This window comes from Hippopotamus amphibius, chromosome 17 (assembly GCF_030028045.1).
Source record: "Hippopotamus amphibius kiboko isolate mHipAmp2 chromosome 17, mHipAmp2.hap2, whole genome shotgun sequence".
Lineage (NCBI taxonomy): Eukaryota > Metazoa > Chordata > Mammalia > Artiodactyla > Hippopotamidae > Hippopotamus > Hippopotamus amphibius.
The window spans coordinates 52273948-52290821 of NC_080202.1; the positions used below are offsets into that span (position 1 = coordinate 52273948).

General features: G+C 50.5%; 2 protein-coding genes across 3 annotated transcripts in view; one reads left to right on the top strand and one right to left on the bottom strand.

The window, feature by feature from the left end:
* Positions 1 to 836: 836 nt before the first annotated feature.
* On the bottom strand, positions 837 to 4375 carry TSPAN10 (tetraspanin 10). Its single transcript, XM_057716898.1, is given in 4 exon segments — positions 837 to 1073; positions 1075 to 1408; positions 2710 to 3302; positions 4231 to 4375. Coding segments are annotated over 4 exon segments (1092 nt in total). The 5' UTR covers positions 4267 to 4375; the 3' UTR covers positions 837 to 944.
* Positions 4376 to 9699: 5324 nt separating this feature from the next.
* The window catches only part of NPLOC4 (NPL4 homolog, ubiquitin recognition factor), a 52206-nt gene continuing 45031 nt past the window's right edge, over positions 9700 to 16874 (top strand). The window contains exons 1-2 of one of the 2 annotated variants that reach the window (XM_057715186.1): positions 9700 to 9932; positions 13444 to 13524. In XM_057715186.1, coding sequence (XP_057571169.1) covers positions 9918 to 9932; positions 13444 to 13524 — 96 coding nt within the window. In that variant the 5' untranslated portion in view covers positions 9700 to 9917. The remainder of the gene's footprint in view (positions 9933 to 13443; positions 13525 to 16874) is intronic. The other variant, XM_057715187.1, reaches the window with a different exon arrangement.

Below are 16874 nucleotides of genomic sequence, written 5' to 3' on the forward strand. Positions count from 1 at the left end.
TGCTCCCCACAGGTGAGGAGACAGGTGCAGGGAGATTGGGCCCAGCCAGCCCATCTTCAGTATCCACTAAAGCTGGACAGACACCCGCTAGTAACCCTGCAATTCCACTCGTGACACCGCATCTGGGAGAAGCAGAGCTTGCTGCCACTTACACACCTGTGGGAAGCTGCCCCTAGTGGCAGGCATCTTCCGGAAGCTGCCCAAGTCCCATCCACACGGATGGGGGGGGTCTGTCCACACAGCAGTGACCAGAGAGTGACTCTCAGGAAGGGGGCCCCTGTGATCCCGTTTCTGTGAAGGCCAGAAAAAGCCACGATAACCAATAACCAAAGGTGGCAGAGTTCCAACGGGTGACCTCGGGGAGGGGACAAAGGACCCTGCTGGGGCTGGATCTAGACCTGGTAGTGGGTCCACAAGTGTGTAGATAAGTAAGAACTGTTATGCTGCCCACTTAAGGTTGGTGCAATTTACTGCATGAGGCACACATCTCAATAAGACTTAAACCCCCCCCAAAAGCACTCTGGAGGAAGAGGCCTGGGCCTCATCCTCAACCACGATGGACAGGAAAGGGGGAGGTGGCCCCAGGCTATGGTGAGGACGTGGGGACTCATCGGCTGGGCTCGGAGGTCGGACTCAGAGGTGGTCGGAAGCAGGGGTCAGTGGTGAGGGTTGGGGTGAGAGGCAGAGCTGGGGGCTCGGCAGCAGGTTTTCATTCAGTCTCGCTCACCCCCTACTCTCACTGCCGGCCAGGTGACTTTGCCTGGCACCCTCTGTGGGAGGCAGATGCTGGCCAGGCAGTCATCGGGATTGGCTTACACTCGGACTACAGCAGCGTTTGCAGGCAAGTGGGCAGTGTAGGGGATAGGGGACCCTGGGGAGCCGAAGGCCAGAAGGTGGAAGAGGCCTAGGGGTCCAAGGTGCACATCCACAAGCACCGAGGCAGGTTATTCTGACACCTTCCCCAGGAGGGGAGGGGAGGCCTGCAGCCCCAGACTCCATCCCAGTGCCCTCGTCTTTCATCCCATCTGCCAGTCAGCCCAGGACCAGTTTGGCAGAAGGCAGGCCACTGGGTCCTGGGGGTCTTGTGGATAGACCCCCACTCCCTGCTACCCCCTTGCGGACAGCCAGGGCCCTCACCAGCTGGGTGGCCAGCAGGAGCTCCGCCCCCTGGACCACCACGACCACGATGGTGTAGCCGCCCGCAGCCCGGATGTTGCTGCGCAGCCACTGGAAGAGTGGGGGGCCACAGCCCTCCAGGTGCACCACCCTCTGGGCCGCGTCCTCATCCAGGCTCAGGGCCCCGAATCCGCACTGGTCCTTGACAGAGACTCCGTCTTCCCAGGGGTCAATGCAGCAGGAGGCAGGAAGGCTGCAGGCCTGGACTCCGGGGGAGCTGCAGTTAAAGTACCTGCAAGGGCGTACGGGGGTGTCAGTCTGGAGGGCAGGGCCCCTGGTCCGGGACCCCAGCGCTGTGTGGAAAGTCTCCTACCCACCTTCGAACTTCCATGGCCACACACACACATAGGCACACAGGCACGCACACATGCACGGATGCAAGCACACAGGTGTGAATACACACACATACACAGCATGAATCCACACCAGCAGGCACGTACACATGACCCAGACATACCAGAATACCCAGCTCTCTATAACTCGTCCCAGGACCAGGGAGCCCTCTGCACACGCTTCTTGGCTAGAAGGCACACGCTGCTCAGACACTTGAGGGGAGGCAAGTGTTTGCTAGAGGCTGGAAGTAAGACAGCCTCGCTCCATAGATGCTGCGTTGGTCTGAGTAGCAGAGCCGGAGCAGGAGAAGGTGGGTTGAGGACTGGCAGAGGCTTCTGTAGTGGTCAGGAGGTCATGGTGGGGGCGTCCACACTGGGCAGTGACAAGGGACAGGAGTCTTGGGAAGAGCTTGTGGGGCCTCGAGGGAATGTTGCTCTTATCACCCACTTCAGGCAGCTCTCAGGTGCCCTTGGCCTTTGACTGGCGTCCAGGGCCCTGTGACCTGCAGGCTCATCCCTCATCCTCCCTCACAAGCACAGTCTCACCTCCTTGAAGAGTGGGCCTCACTAAGGCAGGGGCGCGGAGGCTGGCAGAAAGGGCTGCCACAGACCCAAGTCACACTCGGCCACCAAATGAGAACCAGCCACGTGGGCGCTTAGTCTAAGGTGCACAGAAGGAAGGGCCCAGCACGTCTCAGGGAGGGTTGGGTACAAATGGCTGGTTTTCAAGAGTCTCCATATGACTCTAAACACACACATGCACGCACGCACACACACACACACACATGCACACAGTGGAGGGAGAATTGTGGAGTCATAGTCCAAAGTGATGTCCTGAATTAACCTGAAAGTGATTTTCAATTGACATTGAGATGTCTTGTATGATGTCCTTACCAGAAAAAAACACACAAAACAACAACAACCCCGAAAAGTGACTTTCTACGCCTGCTGGCTGGGCTTCCCTGTGAACATCCCTGTGTGACCATGTGGCCCTGGCTGGGCCCGAGTGTGTACATGTGCAAGTGTGCCTGCGTGAGTGTGTGCACACGTGTGTGTATAGGTGAGGAGCCTGTACAGGTGAGTGTGTGTACAGGAGTGTGTGTGTATGTGAGTGTGTGTGTGGTCTGCCTCCTCTCCAGCCCCAGGGACCCTTCCAGTCACCACGGGGCTGCCCTCCTCCCCCGTGGGCTCTAGGACTCACGTGTTCCGCTCCCAGTCCTGGTAGGAGGCCGCCCCACAGCACTGCAGCCCGAGTTGGACTTGGTTGATGAAGAAGCACAAGTCGGGGTCGTCCTGGTAGTGGGTGATGGCCAGGCGCAGGACGTGCTCCAGGCCATCCTCTAACCGGCCCCAGAGGGCCACCACCAGGGCCCCTGCCACGGCCTCTAGCACCAGAAAGGCGAGGATGCCCCCGGAGAAGCAGCGCAGCAGAAAGGCGTTCTCACAGAGGGCGCCCAGGCAGCCCGCCAGGCTCACCACACTGACCGCCAGCCCGCCTAGCACCAGCCCCAGCATGGGGTCTGGGGGCAGGGGGGTCCCCCAACTACTCCGCAGAGACCCCTTGACGGCCAGGCCCCAGAGCCCAATGGCCAAAGCCAGCAGGCTGAGCAGAGAGAAGAGGAAGTTGGACAGGAAGATCAGGCACTTGAGGCAGCTGCTTCCCGAGGGGAGGCAGCAGGCGAGGACCCCCCCAAGACCTGCCCTCCAGGTCTGGTCCTCCAAGGGAGCTGGCCCCAGGCGACTTGAAGTGAGGGGGCTGCTCCTGGCGAGGGGTGGTTCCTGACCCCCAGCATCCTGCAGAAGAAGGAGGAACGAGGGGTCTCACCAGTGCAACCCCCTTCTCTCAGATCCTGTGACACTCAGCTGGGAGCAGGTCAGAGCCTGCAGGGGGAGGAAGCTGGATGGTGGAGATGGAAAGGGGCGCTCAGAGACCCTAGAAGGCCGGGGACATGGGAGTCTTCAGGCCTGCCCTGCTCGGCCAGGCAGCAGAAGGGATGGCAAGGGGCTTTGGGGGCATGAAGTGGAGTGGCCAGGAGACCGGGGCTCTGCGGGGCGCAGGGCCTCCCAAGGACCCCACCTGGCCCTCCAGCAGGACAGTCAGCCAAGCTTGGGGGTCCTGACATTACCAAGGAGAAGAATAGCAGGGTGCTGAAGGTTGGGGGGCCCACACCCGTCTCAGTTCCCCGACAGAGGACTGGCTCGCTGGCCGTGAGATTGGGAGAAGCTGCAAAGCCAGTTCCACTTGACCCCTTGATGGACAGTCTTCACTTCAGATCTGCCTGTCCCGCAACCCCTCCACTGGCAGGCAGGTGTGGGAGGGCTTCTGCCCCCTCTCTGCAGGGGGAGGGGCAGCAGGCCCATGAAGTTTGGTTGGGGGAAAGAATCAGGGAGCTAAGGCCCCAGGCCTGGGCAGGGGTCCCAGTCTACCAGGAAGAAGCTGGCCCTTCATTCCCCACCTGTCTGACCACATCAGAGCAGAGGAAAGGAAGGTTGTTGATCAGCAGCCCCCATGCAAGGCCGGGTCATCTTTCAGGGTCTGAACAGGGCGCTGGGGGAGGTCAAGGTGCCTGATTAGTAAAGCCCCACCTCAACCTTAGCAGCTCCTCCTGGGCGTCCACCTCCTGGCTAGCCCCAGCACAGAGCATGGCTCTGGCGGGCCGGGGTGGGGAGAACCTGCCCTGGGACATCTCCAACCCTGGCAGGCCTCCAGGGCACTGCTTACCTGGGACAGCAGGGGGCTCCTTTCCCCCTCCTCCATCCTCCACCAGGCCAGGTACGCTGGCCCCCCTGCCGGCCTCTCTGGCTGGGACACCAGGGCTGGTGCTGCCTGTGCCCTGGCTGCTCTGTGAGCTGTGAGCCCCACTGGACTCTGCAGTCACGACCGGATCATGTGAGGAGTCATATTTTAGGGCTTAAGGCAGCTTCTGCTTGTTGAGATGCAGGGGATCCTTCTTCTGGAGCCCAGATTCTTGGCTTCACTCTGTGCACACATGACGTGGGGAGGGCTGTCAGGGGGCTGGCCTTATGGCCATCCACACAGGGCCCCAGTGTGGCCTCGGCCTGGCAGGTTCAGTGCTGCCCCTCAGCTCAGCCTGAAGATCAGACCCTGGCTCCCAGTAATAGCCCGGGAACCTGCCCACAGCGAAATGCCAGTTTATCCCCTGATTTATTCACTTCTAGAAAGTAATTGTACATACATATACACACACATATATATATATACATATATATATGTGTGTGTATATTTGGAGTGCCTTTATTTTTTTTAATCACTGGCTAGATCACATCTTTCTTGTTTTTGAGGTACCTGGGATCCCCCACCCTCTGAACTTCTCAGGAGCAGGACTTTGTCACGATTACTCTTCTGTCCTAGTGATTGGAGGAACCCCGGCCATGCAGCTGCCACACGGACAGACAGAGGTGTGCTCCAGGCTCCCTGACTCTGCATGGACAGCCACCTGACCCTGCATGGATGGCCACCTCGCCCTGGTTTGGTTGCGGTGGGAAGACTGGCTCAGAGCAGACCCCTACCCGCCACCAACTCTGCAAGACCTTGGACACCCACCCCCACACCTCCTGAGTCCTGCTTGTGGAGTGCGTGAGGCTATGACGTGTGTTGATGCTGCCGTTGGCTGCCAGGCCCGGAGGCCGTGGGGGGCGGGCAGAGGCTGCCAGGAGCCCCTCTGCAAAAACGTTTGCATGGCAGGAGAAAGGGTGGCCTCTGGGGGGGTTGTGTGCCCCATCCTGTCTCCACTGTCCTCCCCGCTCCCTTTCTCAGATATTTAAGACCAGCCTCTCTTCCTCCATTCATTCACCACTTTACAATCCAGCCACGTGGGCTGCTTGCTGGGCCCGGACAGCTCGGCACTCATGTGCCCTGACCTATGCTGTCCTCTGAAATCTCCCAGTGTCTAGTTCCAGAGTAGTACAGCTCTAGTCCAGGGGGCATTTTTCATTTTTATTTGCTTCGTTTATCTGTGTTCTTGCTTCGGGTCCCCCACTAGCTTCTCCCAGAATGACCACCGGGCAGAGCCCAGCCTAAACTCCAGCAGAAGCCAACCAAGTTTTCAGCTGCTGAATTTTGGGAGAGTGCGTTACTCAGCGTTACTGTGACCACAGATGACTGACACAGGGTTTATTCTTTGTCAGGAACTGTTCTGAGCCCTGCAGTACAGCAGTGAGGAAACCTGACAGTCCCCAGTCATCAGGAGCTTACATTCAAGTATGGGGGAAGTCACAGAGTAAGCAAAGAAACAAGCAGATACATGCTATTTTATAAGGTCATGAGTGTTATGAAGCAAAGAAAGAAAATGGTGCGGGGGTGGGGGGCTGTTGTCTGATATAAGCTGATCAGGGAGGCCTCACTGTAAGATGTCTGGTTCTTAGGTATATACCCAAAAGGGTTGAAAACAGGGACTCACACAAATACATGGATATACACATTCACAGCAGCCAAAAGCTGGAAACAACCCAGGTGTCCATCAATGAAGAACGGATAAACAAGGTGAGCTCCCTCCACGCCATGGAATATTATTCAGCTGTAAAATGGAAAGAAGCTCTAACACAGGCTACAACATGGATGAACCCTGAAAGCACGATTCTCGCTGAAAGAAGCCAGACACAAAAGTCCACATACGGTATGATTCCACTTATATAAAATATTCAGAATAGGTAAAGCTGGGACTTCCCTGGTGGTACAGTGGTTATGAATTCGCCTGCCAACGCAGGGGACACGGGTTTGATCCCTAGGAAGATCCCACATGCCGCGGAGTAACTAAGCCCATGCACCACAACTACTGAGCCTGTGATCTAGAGCCTGAGAGCCACAACCACAGATCCCGCGTGCCTAGAGCCCGTGCTCCACAAGAGAAGCCACCACACTGAGAAGCCCGCGCACCTCAATGGAGAGTGGCCCCTGCTCTCTGCAACTAGAGAAAGCACATGCGCAGCAACGAAGACTCAATGCAATCAAAAACAAATAAAAAATAAATAAATTTATTAAAAAAAAAAAGTCTGCGCTTCCAATGCAAGGCTTACGGGTTCGATCCCTAGTTGGGGAACTAAGATTCCACATGCTGCATGGCGTGGCCAAGAAAAAAAGAAAAGAAGGAAGAAGCCTTGTGGATTTTCTCAGGTCAAGACCCCTGCAAGGCCAACCCTGGCCACCAGGGAGTGTCTTAGGATCTGGACCCGCGAAGGAAGCAGCATTGTGCTGCCAGAGGGAGAAGGCGAGCTGTCAGGCAGTCCCAACAAAGGGCTCGGTGATCCCCGCAGCTGGGATGACCTGCAGAGTTGTCCCAGACTGAGACATGGGGCTGGGCCTTGATAGCCGTCGACTGTTATTGCGTATGAGCTGCCTGGGGAAGGGACCGTGATCTGGGGTGAGCACAGTCCCCAAAAGGGAGCTCAGCTAGTGCTGCCAGCAGCTGCGGTCTGAGGGTGGTGCACCTGGCACACACTGTAACCAAATGTGGGGTCCAGGGACTTCCTTGGTGGTTCAGTGGTAAAGAATCGGTCCTGCGATGCAGGGCACGAGGGTTCAATCCCTGATCGGGAAACTAAGATCCCACATGCCGCAGGGCAACTAAGCCCACCTGTTGCAAACTACAGAGCCCACATGCTCTGGAGCCTGCTCGCCACAACTAGAGAAGAGAAAAACCCACACACCACAACTAGAGAGGAGCCCTTGTGCCACAACGAAGATCCTGTGTGCTGCAACTAAGACCCGACGCAGCCAAAAAAGAAAAAATTGAAAAGAAATTAAAAAAAAAAAAAAGTGAGGTCCAGCTGCTTGCCGCTCAAAAGCCAATAAAGAGGCAAGGTTGGTGGAAAGGAAAGTTTGCTTTATTTCAGATGCTGGCAACAGGGGTGGGGGGGTGGGAAGGGCAGACTCCTGTTCAAAGGCCAACCTCTCCCTTCACTGACAACCCGTGGGCAAGAGCTTTTATAGTTGGAGGGAGGGGGCTACATGTAGAAACAGCACAGTCAGCTCTGACAGTCATCTTGAAATTGATCATGTGATGGTCTGATCAATCAGCATCATCTTGATTGTTTTAAGTACAGTTAATCTTCAGTTCCAGGGTCAGTTTGTCCCCATTTCCATGAGGCCAAGTCTTGGAATTGTGGCAGCTTCTGTCATGGCTACAGTTTGGTCATCATGTAGTTAACTTCTTCCACCTGGTAGGGGATTTTAGTATCTATAAGACAGCTCATAGGATATGGCTCAGACTATTACCTTTAGCCCTTGAGGAGGAACTAAAGAGCCTTGATTTTGCTTACTGCAAACTATTATTGTTTTGTCCCATTTGACTATTTTCCTTTGTTTCTGTATTTTCTTATTTCTCTGATTTAAACTTATCGGCTAAAGTTTTTCCACAGACAAAAGGCAGGCAGAGAACATGGGGGCACAGACCATAGGGTCCCACTCTGTTTCAGCACTAGGCTGACGTGTGCAGGAAGAGCGTTTCAGGTGTGTAAAGTACCTTAGGTGGTAAGGCTTCCTTGGTGGTGCAGCAGATTAAGAATCCGCCTGCCAATGCAGGGGACACAGGTCCAATCCCTGGTCCAGGAAGATCCCACATGTCAAGGAGCAACTAAGGCCGTGTGCCACAACTACTGAGCCTGTGCTCTAGAGCCTGCAAGCCACAACTACTGAGCCCATGTGCCGCAGCTACTGAAGTCCGCGCGCCTAGAGCCCATGCTCCGCAACAAGAGAAGCCACCACAATAAGAAACCCGCGCACTGCAGGGAAGAGTAGCCCCTCTCTCCACAACTACAGAAAGCCCACACGCAGCCACGAAGACCCAATGCAGCCAATAAATAAAAAATAAAATAAAATAAAATTTTTAAAAAGGACCTTAGGTGGGAGCAAGCCTGGAAAGTTTGAAGAAGGATGGCTGTCTTAGAATTTTGCTTCAAGTGAGATGGGGAGATTACGGGTGTTGAGTAATGTGCAGCCTGACCTGACTTGCTTTAAAAGGACAACTCAGGCTGCTGCGCTGCAGGCAGAAGTTCAGGGCAACGACGGGAGCTGGAAGTCAGGCCCTGTGCAGCCAAACTATGGCTTGTCTATTCCTCAAAAGGGACACATCCAGCCTCACCAGTTACTGCAATCAGCCTCCAAAAGCCAGGCTCTCAGGGAGACGGTCATCACCTCTCAGGCTCCATCTCAGCCCTGTTTTGATATTGAGTAGCCTCCGGATGAAATCAGTTACCACCACTGTTATGGGCTGAACTGTGTCCCCCCATATGTATAGGTTGAAGTCCCAACCCCAGCACCTCGGAATGAGACTTGGAGGTAGGGCCTTTGAGGTAATTAACTTAAAATCAGGTTATTAGGGTGGGCCCTCCTCCAGTGACCTTATAAGAAAAGGAAATTGGGACACAGAGAGACACCAGGGACGCACCTGTACAGAGAGAGACAAGGCACAGGAAGAAGGCAGCCGTCCGCAAGCCAAGGAGAGAGGCTTCAGAAGAAATCAAACCGGCTGTCCCCCGATCTTGGACTTCCGGCGGGGATGGGGAGGAAATGAGAATAACCACCTCTGAACTGTTTTCAGCACAGGAGATAAATAAATACCATCTGAAATTGAATCATGGGATTAAAAAACATAGTTTAGCGTCTTAGAGGTTTTCATAACTTATTTCCACAATCGTAGGCAAGGTCAGCTATCGTATGCTCAGGACCCAGCGCAAAATGAAAATGTGGAGTTCCTTGCTGAAAACTGTTAAAGATTGCAAAGGGGTGACGGCAGAGCACTGAACCAAGCGTGAGGCCCTTCGGAGCCGCACAGGTGGGTGCGCACGAAGCTGGCCCTGGGGACCATTTTCCAATACTGTGTCGCTGTGGCAAAGAAGCATTTAATCTAAGATGCGGTCGAAATTCACTGGTTTCTCTTATGTTAGTTTCAGGGAAAAGGCCTTCTCAAAAAATACATATCATGAAGGTATGATGTCATCTTCCCGAAGCTATTTCTCCATTTCCGTGTGACCGGCGAGGCTCTGGGAACGCCCGGATTCGAGCCCACTGACCGCTGTCCTGGGGCGAGACGCGCGCTCGTGCTTCGCTCCCGGCTTCTCCGCAGCGTCTCCCCACCGCATGGCCAGCGGGGGGCGCCCCTCCGAGCCGAGTCTGGCGCGGGGCCGCCCTGCGCAGGCGCCGGCCGTTGGTGGGGCCGGAACCTGGTTGCGCGGCCGGAACCCGGTTGCGCGGTCGCGCGGCCGGGGGAGCGCGTCGGGCGAGGCACCAGACGTCGCGGGGGTGGCGGCCGTGCGGCGAAGCTGGAGCGGCGGTGGCGGCGGCGGCGGGAGGCCGGGGCCGGGGCTGAGGCCGGGGTCGGGGCTGTGAGGCCCGCGGGGCGTCAGGCGGCGACGGCCCGGGGCTCGAGCCCGGATACGGGAGCGGCCACCATGGCCGAGAGCATCGTGAGTGGGGCGGCCGGGCGGGAGGGCGCCGGGATGAGGCAGCAGATTTGCCGGCGCGGCCTGCGGAGAGGAGCAGCGGCCCGCCTTCCTCCTCCTGGACCGGCCAGCCGGCTGGACTCCCGACCTCCTCTTCTCAGCCCCTCCCGTCCCCGGCCTGCGGCGGAGGCCGGGCCGTCTGCGGGGGGGTGGGCTGTGCCGGCCTCTCCATTCTCGGTCGCGGGGGTCTCGCTGGCAGCGCTTAGAGGGGCTCCAGTTCTTCGGGGCAGGAGCTACGACCCCTCCTCGCCTACTGCCCGTGTATCCTGCCTCCTCCCATTGCCCCAGTGAGTGCCTTGTCACGGGTCACCAAAAGGAGAGCACTTTCTACAAACGGGGACCCCTTTCCCGCAAAAGGAAGCTGCTGAGAAGGGAGATGGTGGCTTGGCGGATGGCAAGGAGACCTTGACAGCTGTCTGTCTGTAAAGGGATGTTATAAAGGTTGATTTCGCATTGTACACGGAGTTAGGGATTGACACACTCCCTTTCCCCTCTTAAAGTTAAAAAATTAAAAAAAAGTGAAAACCAGAAAAACTGGCCTTCCCGTAACTTGTGGAAAGTTTCCTCTCAAAAGTTAGTGTGACCGGAAAGAAACCAACAGACCAGTTGCACTAAGGAATATTTGGTTAACATTAAGGGCCACTTGGGATTTCCTGGAAGAAGAAAAAGCAGTATGGTGTGGCAAGTCATGTTCAGAACTTGGCCATGGGAGGGCCTCTGCAGTTTTGCCAGGTGGGAATGGCGTGCATCCTCCTCTCTGGACGCTCAGGTCTGCAGGAACCTCAGGTTGTGGACTTGCAGCCTTTCGTCTAGTGACTGCTAACACAGCTCTCCATTCAGGGGCCCTGGTGTCTCCTCCATGTTTCCCAGCCTGGAGGCGAGCAGAGGGAATGAGTGGCCCAAGAGAAATGAGCAACTGACTCTTAAAATAAGATTTACTAGTTGTTGGTGACTCATCCTAGAAGTAGGTTAAGAATTAGCACTCAAATCTGCTTCCAAACTTTCTCTTTATTGTAATGTTTTTGACTGAATTGAAGTAACCATGGAGAAGTGAGTTGTTTCAGAGAATGCCACTTTTCTACTATGTATTTAAGGCTAGGCTCTCATTGATAGCATGGATCTCTTGTCGAATTTCTTAGATTGTGAGGCATTAAAACAGATCATTCTTCTGAAATAAATTTATTTATTTAGAAAGAGGTCTTCTAAAAATTTCTGTGGGATAACTGATTTTTATCCCACCAATTCTTTGACTCCCCCAAGAAGTATTCTGGGCTCATTTTCTTATAAATAGGGAAAGCTAAGTTCCCAAGACGCTATATGTCCGTGTTGCCTGGTCTGTTCTCTTCTTGTGTGTTTTACTTTGTAGCATGTGTCAAAGGCCAAACCATAGCTTCCCTCAGTATGAGTTACATTTGCCTCTTGGAGTTAAATACTGAGCTTAGCTTGGAAATTTGGCCTGCCATGCCCTGTTGTAGACAAACAAGTAGAATAACTTCTTAAGCTTTAGAACTCTCCAGAAACGTGTAATCCTGACCTTTAGCTCCTCAAGGAGTGGAGTGTCATGCTCTTGGTCCTAAGTGAACAAAGCAACAGTCAAAGACTCCCTCAAAGGGAAGCAGAGCTCTTTACTTCTTTACCTGCCTCAGTGTTGGAGGCAGATTTCAGAAACATAAATGGGAGGCTATGTATTAAGAAGACATCTTTCTAGACGTTGAATCCAGAGTAAAGTATACTAGAAATTAAAAGAATTTTTGTTTGTGGTGCACACAGATGAGTGAGAAAGGTAAACAGATGTTGTTGAGGAGCAGAAAGATATTTTATTCTCAACAATTGGGATTTCATAAGGATTATTCAAAACAAAATCTTAAAAGTTGAGAAAAATATGGGGGCAAAGCCTTTTCAGTTAAGCAAAAGTTATTAGAAAATGAGAGAGTCAAGATTTTAGGAAAATCTAGATGATAATTTTTTTTTTTAGTGAAATATTTTTTATTGCTGGTGAGATTAAATAGTTTTTTTTTTAAGCTCTTTATTGGAATATAATTGCTTTACACTCTTGTACCAGCTTTTGAGGTACACCAAAGTGAATCATCTGTATTTATACATATATCCCCATATCCCCTCCCTCCTGCCACTCCCTCCTGCCCTCCCTGTCCTGGCCCTCTAAGGCATCAGCCATCATCGAGTTGATCTCCCTTTGTTATACAGCTACTTCCCACTAGCTATCTATGTTACAGCTGGCAGTGTAAATATGTCTATGCTACTCTCTCACTTCGTCCCAGCTTCCCCTTCGCCCCCCGCCCCGCAACCCTGTGTCCTCCAGTCCATTCTCTGCATCTGCATCCTTATTCTTGCCCTGTCTAGATTATTCTTAATTTGTTTGATATAAGTGGACAGATTGAAAGCCATTGTGGCATTTTGTCCTGTATCAGTGAGTCTTTTTAAAAACAACTGCTTGTGACATTTCTCACCTGTATAAGTGTTGTTTTGAATACAATGTACAGTGCAGTAATTGCTAAGAGGAGTAACTACAACATGAGTACTTTCTGGCACATTCTGTTCATTGTTCTTCCCATCCCTCAGGTGGTTGGAACATACTCTCTCTTGCTGGTGGCGGGGCATGCCGTTTCATGCTCCCCACTGAGGTGGGACCTCTGGTAATTGGCCTGGGTGGGTGTAACAGCACACCTACTCCCGGGCTTCAGTCAGCATGAAAGTCAAGTCTAGAAAGTGATGCTCTGTCCAGTTGTCTTCCAGGACCGGCAACCATTTCAGGCTTGCCATGAAAATAGATTTTTTAAACCCTGCCAAGTTTTACCTTGGTATTAAACACCTTATTTCTTTTATTTTATTCTTTTTATTGAAAGTGAGTAACACATTAGAAGCTTTTCTGTGATGCTTTTATATTTTTAGCTTTTTGTTTTTGGCCATGCAGCTTGCAGGATATTTGTTCCCTGACCAGGTATTGAACCTGTGCCCTCAGCTTTCACTGTGGAGTCCTAACCACTGGACCTCCAGGGAATTCCCTGTGATCCTTTTAAATTAGTCTAACCTGTGTATTGATCCTGGAACAAAGTGAGATATTTTCTAAAGAACTCAGTTGTTCACGATTCATGGTGGGTTTTTTCGTGCTGATTTAAAAAAAAAATTTTTTTTGTAAATCAGAAGAGAGAAATATTAGTGTTTTAGATCTATTCTTTATAAGTAATGGTTAAAAATTCAAGTTGTATTTTTCTGAGTGAAAAGAGAAGAGTTGAGAATCAGGGCAGTCCGCTTAGGATGCCCTCCCATGTGCGGATGACTCTCAGACCTCTGCTTCATCTTCTGGAAACATTGGGTTGGGTGTTATAAGGGGAAGGCTGAGGTTGGGCTCTAAGTTTCGGTGAATCAGATGCTGAAAGACTGCAGATGTTAGTTTCAGTAATAGGTCATGACCTTCCTAGTCTGTGCAGTAACCATCTTGTTTCATTCACCGCAGATAATTCGTGTCCAGTCCCCAGATGGGGTGAAGCGGATCACAGCAACAAAGAGAGAAACGGCTGCAACATTTTTGAAAAAGGTACCTGTGGCTTGGGTATTGACCTTTCTTCATCCTCTACTGTTATTCCCTTCCTGTTCTGTACCTTTTCTCTTTCCCTCATTTCCTGATTCCGCCTCCTCCCAAGCTGTCTCTTGCATTGCTTTTCTCTGTCATGATTGGCGGGACTGATACAGGATCAGATGTGTCACAGCTGACCACTGCTTACCATTTGCAGGACCAAGGGCCCAAAGGTCAGTGTAAAAGGATTTCACAAGAGGAATATTTATGAGTGAAAAATCAGAGAATGAGAAACTTGAATTGTCCATCAGAGAGGAATTGTTAACGTACAGAATGATCGCACTTTGTTCTTAAAAAATTGAAGCCGCATACACAAATCTGTTGCTTGAGAATGTGGTTTGAAAGAGCACAAGCCAGACCTAAAAGGGGTAACCCCAGGAGGGGAAGCCAAAGTTAGGAGAGTGGCTTTTGCTTTATACTTCGTACCGGAGGCAGGCAAAGCATGGCCTGTGGCCGGCGCCTATTTTCATTGGAACACAGCGCGCTTACTGGTTTGTGTGCTGTCTGGCTGCTGGTGAGCCCCAGCAGCAGAGCTGCATGGTTGTGACGGACTGTAAGGCCTGAAAGCTGAAACTATTTACTGCCTGTCCCTTTACCAGAAAAGTTTGCCAACCTCTACTTTATACACTCTTTGTTATTTGAATTTGTAGGAGCAGCTATTACCTTTGTAATGATAAAAAAATACCATTTTCCACTCTTCATAAGCAAAGAAAAAATTGTCAGGTCACAGACTATTAGAACCAGAAGGAATCTTTGATGTCATGTGGTCTGATCTTTTTATGTTCACAAAGGTGGAAACTGAAGTCCAGGGAATAAAGGGATTTGCTGAGGATCACACTGTTCTGTTAGGGAAGCCACAGCACTTACCTGGGAAGTTTGGTTTCTGAAAGGTAGTTGCTATCCTGATTCCAGCAGTGCTGCTTAAGTGACCATATTTACAAGAATAAAAGGAAAAAGAATCAGGTACAATAGATAGCAGAGAAGAGAATCTCTGTGTCTTTAAGGACTTTTTAATATCTTACTCTTTGCTTTTTTAGTAACAGCTGACCATTGTCAGCTTGCTTTTGGAGATGGTGCTGGGATACACTAAATGCTTGAGTTCTTTTTTTTTAATTAGGTAATTTATTTATTGGCTGTGTTGGGTCTTCGTTGCTGCGTATGGACTTTCTCTAGTTGCGGCAAGCGGGGGCTACTCTTCCTTGTGATGCGCTGGCTTCTCATTGCAGTGGCTTCTCATTGCAGAGCACGGGCTCTAGGTGCACGGGCTTCAGTAGTTATGGCATGCAGGCTCAGTAGTTGTGGCCCACTGGCTTAGTTGCTACGCGACATGTGGGATCTTCCCAGACCAAGGATCGAACCTGTGTCCCCTGCATTGACAGGCAGATTCAAGAGATCGTTGGAGACAAAGATTAAGCATTAAGTATCTGTTACTTGGACAGTTGTGGGGATAAACATGAGATGCAAAAGGACTGCATTCAGTTGTTCTTTACTTTTCTGAGTCTTTGTGATATGGAGATTTCTTAAACTTAAATCTGTATTAACCAGGGGACTTCCCTGGCAGTCCAGTGGTTAAGAGTCCATGCTTCCAATGCAGAGGGCACAGGTTATGGTTTTGATCCCTAGTTGGGGGACTAAGATCCCCACATGCCATGCGGTATGGTCAAAAAAAAAGAAAAGAAAACTTAAAACAAATCTGTAGTAACCATATAGAGATATGATTTTGTTTTTAACTTGAGACTTTTGTGATTGGCGTCAAATGTAGAGTTGTTGGACAGGTTAAATTCAGATGATTTCAGAAAAACCTAAAAATACAGGATTGTAGTTCTGACTTTTATTTGCCTCAGAAGTATTCCTGAAATCCTGGTGTTTCCTCTGGGTAGTTACTTGTCATCTTGCATAGGGAATATGGACACAGTAGCTGTCACTGGATGTGGGTGAAGTCAGGGAGGTACAGTTTAGTGTTGACTGATTAATCACTGAAGCCATCATCAACACGGTAGTCATTGCTTAGGAGAAATTTTCTTGGGAGTACTAAAAAACAAACATATTTATTACTCTGAAATAATGTTTCCCCTCAAATGAAAATCCTTTTCTCTGATTATACAAATAATCTGGACTAATTATGAAAGGCTCAAACAATACAGGAAAGTATAAAGAAGCAAGTAAGAATAACTTAATGTAGCATGTCTTTGTATGTACACATGTGCAGACGTACACACACACCTCTGCATACACATGTACACATACTTTCACCAAAATGGGATTGTACTATACCACTGCTGTATTGCATCAAATTTAAGACTGAGTTTAAGGAGAAACATTTATGTAGCACTAAGAAAGAGAAAAACTCTGTCACACCTGCTTTTAGCATTTTATTTTATATGTAAAGTGCTTTTTTAGACTGACTTGGAAAATAATGTATTTTAATCATGTTTTATGTATTATGTATTTGTAAGGAGGAAAATCCAACTAAAATTAATTGGATAGGATCTCCCTATGACCTCACATTCAGAGTCCAGTCCTCCTGAACCAGTTTTTGACTCCGCTCTCAATGTCATCTTACTGAAGGGGTCACCGTCTGCCCTCTCAGGAGGGTTCAGTGTGCCAGCCGATGACGGCTGTTCTGCAGGTGCTGGTGCTAGAGTGCTCTCCACCTTACCAGCAGAGATCCCTGTTCCTTCCTTGCTTGATCATTAAATGGATTGTTTGATAGAAATGTTGATGGGTGACAGTTGTTTAGCTACCTGGGTGACAAGTTTACATGAGCCCAAGCAAGAGTTGTAAGATGTTGCTGTAAGATGCACGCATTCTAGAGAAGTTCAAATCTCACCTTGTGATCATTTGTAACCTGCTTTTTTTCACTTGACAATAGGTTATAGACAGGGTTCTATGTCAATAAATGTAGTTTTATGTCTTTTTTTTTCTGTGATAAGAAAAATAACATAAAATTTGCCATATAAACCATGTTTAAGTGTACAGTTCAGTAGTGTAAGTACATTCACAGTGTTATGCAGCCATCACCACTGTCCATCTCCAGAACTTCTTCATCTTCCCAAACTGAAACTCTGTCCCCATTAAACACTAACTCCCTTTCCCCTTCTCCCAGCCTTTGGTAATCACCCTACTTTCTGTCTCTTTGAATCTGACTCCTCCAGGTTTCTCACGTAAGTGGACTCATACTGATTTTTTTTTTTAAGATTTTTTTTGATGTGGACCATTTTTGAAAAGTCTTTACTGAATTTGTTATAATATTGCTTCTGTTTTATGTTTTGATTTTTTGACTGTGAGGCATGTGGGATCTTAGCTCCCTG